The 5,483-nt window shown below is 35.5% G+C and overlaps 1 protein-coding gene across 1 annotated transcript; it reads right to left on the minus strand.

The window, feature by feature from the left end:
• Nucleotides 1–406: 406 nt before the first annotated feature.
• On the minus strand, nt 407–1,525 carry LOC118755680 (the record flags this gene model as incomplete). The annotated part of the gene is made up of 2 exons (XM_036490506.1): nt 407–527; nt 746–1,525. Coding segments are annotated over 2 exons (901 nt in total), but the record flags the coding sequence as incomplete, so codon positions are not given.
• Nucleotides 1,526–5,483: the final 3,958 nt, after the last annotated feature.

Consider the following 5,483-nt stretch of genomic DNA (forward strand, 5'->3'; position numbering starts at 1 on the left):
GATTTTTCAATTTATATAGAGTAAAGTAGGCAAATATGGACCACCAATCTTTTTTTGGTATATAGTTCACCAAATACATGCAATAATACAATCAAATTTATTTGATTAACTTAAAAAAACAATTCATTTTTATTTTTTTTTTGTGAAACAAGAACTTTAAACGCAAAATATATTATAAACTGAAAAAACGTAAAAATACCCAGAAAGGCGCAAAAAAATAGTGGGGGGTAATATGGACCAGGTAGTCCATATTAGCCGAAGTGATTATTGTGCACACATGTCGCATATAAAGAGCTCTTGTTCACAACCAGCACATTCCTCATGGCTCCAATTTTTGCAAGAGACACATTGAACCCATATTTCACCAGACCGATCTTCCGAATAAAACGTAGAGCAATATAGGCACTTCGCATCCTCTTTCTCAGCTGCGTTTACAAATTCTACAATTTCACCGTCAGAGTCGTCTCGGACACTGTAATTGTCATCCAAGTCCGAGGAGGATGAGGAATTTGTTTTCTTCCTTTTTCCTGAAATGAAAATAAAGAATAAAGTGTTATCTATAAATGTCAAATCAAAACCTTGATTTACCTGCACATTTTTCTCTTGCTGAATTTATTTTTTTCATAAGTGCTTTGGAAGTGCTGGGTTGACTAGAATCATCTTGGTGTTTTTTTGGGTTCTTGAATAAAAATAGGGAACGAAAGTTTTAAAAATTTAATCAAAATCTTTATTTAAGCAGTCTTACCTGTACACTTTCCTTTCGCAAAATTTAGTTTTTTGATAATTCCCTTGGAAGAACTGGGTTCATTCGAATCAATATCCTGGCGTCTGTTAGTATTTCTTAGAGGTTTCTTTTCCGATGCTTTCTCCAATGAAATTTTTAAAGATTTTTTATAAGGCGAAGATGTTATCAACGTGGACTTTCCTGCTGGCCTGCCATGATTGGAAGACTTTGTTTTTTTTATAGGAACCGGAGATATTTCCATCGGTGTTATGACCCTAGACGTGGTTTCCGATTCGCTTAGAACTGAACGATTTACATTTTCATTACAAATATCGCTTATTGGATGCGGACTCTCTACAATGGTTTCGTTACTTAGTATTTCCTCTGGTACTTCGTAAGTGCTTTCAGACTCTCGAGGAGGAGAATGCGATGCTACATCAGCGGCAGCTAAAAACTCATCGTCGCGAAATATATACCGGTTGAAAGGAAATATACCGGTTGTGCGAAATCCATTAATTGCGATTTCCCCACTCTGAACTAGCAAATAGGCCTTTCCATATAGCTCTGCCATATCGAAGTGTGTCAAAGCTCTGCCGTTCGAACGCACCCAAACACGTATTTCTTCCGAAAGATAACTCTTAAGAGGTCCCATGAAAGTTTTATCTAGCGGCTGTATTTTGTGACTTGAGTGTGGAGGGATGGATACGATAGATACGTGATTTTCCCTAGCCAAATCAACAAGCTCAATATTTCTTGTATGACTCGAATGACCATCCAAGACGAGCAATACTGGTGAAGCAGCTGATAGTTTGACGTGTTTTATGAAGTGCCGAAACCATATTGTAAAAATGTATGTTTGAACCCAACCGGATTGATGACATTCGTATATTGATCCTGGTGGCGCTCCTTTTAACAACAAATCTGAGCGTTTCTTTCGTGGAAATATAAATAATGGTGGAACAAATATTCCACCTGCACTCATACAAACAATAGTTGTGATCATAGATCCCCTCTCTGCAGAAGTAAGGCTACCAATCTGCCTTTTACCCTTCCTTGACAATACTTGGGGTAATTTTGATGGAACCACACTTACGCCTGTTTCATCAACGTTAAAAACATTGTTGGCTGAATAATTAAACGTGTCCATTTCCTTTTCAAGGATATCAAAAAAGGCATTCACATTATCTTTTGTGAAACCTCGTGCTCTTGTCAATGAAGTTCCCGTTGGAGAGCGGAACGCTAAATTTGCGTTCCTCTTTAAAAACAAGCGCAGCCAATCCTTACCCGCAAGCTGATTTTCTTTTGAAAATGGGTGCATAATATTATTTTTTTCTGCCAGTTGATAGGCTAAGTACTTAACATCCATTCTGCTTAGACCAAATAATTTCGATTCCATCGTCAAAACGTAATCCACCAACATCTTTTCAAAATTTTCGGGAAAAACTGGTTTGCGCCCTAATTTAGTGTTTACGACCTTTTCGATTTCCGTGTCTTTCTATAACGCCAGCCTTATTAAAGTTGACTTAGGGACATTGTACATCTTAGCTGCTTTCAGATGCGGCTATTAGATCGCACCGCTGTGATCGCCTTTTTCATGTCCTCGGGATTCCAATTTTTACGCTTACCAGGAGCCATATCCTACATTAATAAGATCTTAATGAACTCAAAGATAATCGAGCTAAAAGAGCAAGAATTGTTCTGCGGGTAATATGGACCACTAGTCCATATTAGCCTCAACCGTGGTAGTCCATATTACACTCAACATGTGCTGGCGATATAACTGAGTTTAATTCCAATCTGAACTATATTTATTAAACTATAACCATTCAAAATTAACAATAAGTATTTATTTAACACACGTTATTTGTCAATTTATTCATTGCACAATAAATTTTAAATAAAAACCCAAAATTCACTTACGCACATATAATTATCAGCAACCACTATTTTACAAAAATCACTATTGCTCGAATATCCGCACTTGCTGAACGATAAATTCAAACTGAGGAAGCTTGCGCGAAAAGACGAACAAATCAAACGGCAGTAACGGAGGATTTAACAACTGAAATTCAAGATAACTAGGTGGTCCATATTACCCGCGTGGTCCATATTACCCACCTTTACTCTACACGATATATGTATGTTGAAAAATTTCCCTCGGAATATCTTTAGAAGGACTAGGAAACTGGACAATAACACTCTCTACTCAGCTTCGAAGAGAACGTATGAGTCTTTAGCACACTTTACCGCATTCTTTTTTTTTATATTTTTAGGTTTTTTATTTAATTTAAATTGAGAAAGTATCAAAATTTTAGAAACTGAAATTTTTACACAATTCGCAATTATTCGAAAATGAGTGCTAATCTGAAAAAACAGAGGGCAAACCGGACTCGCCGTTCTAAATATGCCCCAGAAATATGAATGCCGCTTTCGAATGGACCCATGGTATTCGATGGAAGAATATTTCACGAAAATGAACCTAAGGTAAATGTAATTATCCTTTTTTCTCATATAAATACCTAAATATGATTAAGTTCATTGCTTTCTTTCATTACTTATCAGAAAAACAAACCGAATAATTTTGACCGGTTTTACTATGTAAATACTCCACGTCCCTGAAGTAATCACTATAACATTCACCGACTGGTTTGGCACATATGCAATAATTTAGTGCTTGCTTAGTTCCAATTTATGCCGCTAAAAAATTTTAGTTTCCTCTGTAAAATTTGGTAAAAACATGTAGTAGCCATCTATTCAGCCGAAGCAAGCACTACACTATCAATAAGGCGGTTCACTCTTTGATGCGAAAATGCAAAAGGCAAAAATTAGCGTTTGTTTTGTTGCTTTGCTGTGCATTATGGACGCAGGTGGAAATTACAGTTAACGTGCACCGATTTTACTGAAACTTGACATTATTTTTCTAAGAAACACACAATTACGATTAAAATTTGGTAAAGATGGGATAATTGCAACGCCCCCCACTCATGTGGGCTGAAAGATAAAATTTCATCCGATTTCGATGAAACTTAGAAAATCCTAAATATAAAATATGAGGATGATCGGATTACTAAAACATCTAAAACGCGCTTTTGCGTTTAGGCCCAATCAATAAATGTGAAGGAGTTTTGGTTAATAGTTTTTTTCTGCTTTCCGCTCCCAGAAAAACAAAGGTTATACTTATAAATTACATAGGTGCAAATATTTCTTTTTTCGCCATGTTCGGTGTGATTTTTTCCTTGTTCGAAAAATTCTTTTCGCGTAATTACGCAAAAAGAAGCTGAAAATCGAAAAATTACGAAAGTATAAAATTATATGCTAAGAAACTACATAAAATTTGCTAAAACATGTATCTAATTTCAAGACCTGGGGGGTTACTCTGTAATGCGATACGAAAAACAATGCGGTTCGAAAAGCGAATGCGATCCGAAAGGCTATCAGCACTCTCTATCACTATCGCAATGGTGTCGCAATCATATTTAGTTTTTGTAGGCACCACTGATATAAAAGTAAACGGAAGTAAATGCTTTTCGTTGCATACTTTAAGCTCTATCTCACCCTATACTTTAAGCCAAACGATTTGTTTAAATTTTGCGCCTGATTGTATGTTATCTAGCATACACAGCATGCACTTGATAAAAATTTTTCATTTTATATTTTTGTTATTCGCAATACAAATTGAAAGCACGTGTGTGCGTAAACATACATATAGCATAGATACATAAGCATGTACGTACTAGGGATGTTGCGAATGTGGAATTTCAGACATCCGCGGATGCGAATGCGGATGTCAGGTATTTTTAAGAAACAATTAGAATCTAGCATAATGGCGAGACCGTTGCTTAAACAGCGCTTACAAGCCAAACCAGATGTGGCAGATTTTTTATAGCTTTTTAAAAAGAATTCTTCATTCTGATTCCTTTGGCTGTTTCAGAATTTGGGGAACCTGTAACTTCATATGCGTTTTTCGATTATAGTTTTTTTAATTCATTTTTAATACTTTCTTCTGCGACTGGTTTGAAAAATTTGTGCTTATAGTGAGCTAAATAGGTGGATATGGTAATAAATTATTTTTGTCCAGCAATGAAAGTTTTGAACAAAATTCTGTTTTCAAAGTCGTGGCTGCCATCCGAATCGGATCAGAATATATTTATTTTCTTTTTTAAGCCGGCAAGGAAACAAAATTACGGCTTTTAAAATTTTTGCTAAAAATAAATTCCCCAAAGAGCCATATTAGAAATTACTGAAACGAATATATGTAACATCAAAGGCAAAACACGAAAATTTGGTTAAGAATTACAGTGCACACTTTCTTCTTTTGTGTCTAGTAATGTTTTGGATTGGTCCAAAAAATCGTAATAAAGAAAGAAACCAATGCAGGTATTTAAAGTACAGCAAAAAAATATCATTAAAAGTACTATGTTCCCTTTGACGTACGTCAAAGGTCAAGTAGAAGTGGGAACCCATTGATAGCTCGGTTATATACCTTAAGAAATATAGTGGAATTCATGAAACGTCGCAAAGTTACTGTAAATGTCGCATTTGCCGCAAAATTTTCCACCTTGCGATACAGCTGATTACTTTTGTGTGGAAACTTTCTAGCGACAAAATGGCGACATTGCCATAGTATTTGAGGTGGCAATCAACGCAAAGTCAAAGTCGCGAAACACATGTTTTTTTATTGTCTTCAAATACTTAAAAAAAAAAGGATATCAGTTAAATCTGCTTCGAAATATAATTGTAAAAACTTTTATTTTTCTCT

Source organism: Rhagoletis pomonella, unplaced genomic scaffold (genome assembly GCF_013731165.1).
Source record: "Rhagoletis pomonella isolate Grant_MI unplaced genomic scaffold, Rhpom_1.0 Rhpom_scaffold_07015, whole genome shotgun sequence".
Taxonomy (NCBI): domain Eukaryota; kingdom Metazoa; phylum Arthropoda; class Insecta; order Diptera; family Tephritidae; genus Rhagoletis; species Rhagoletis pomonella.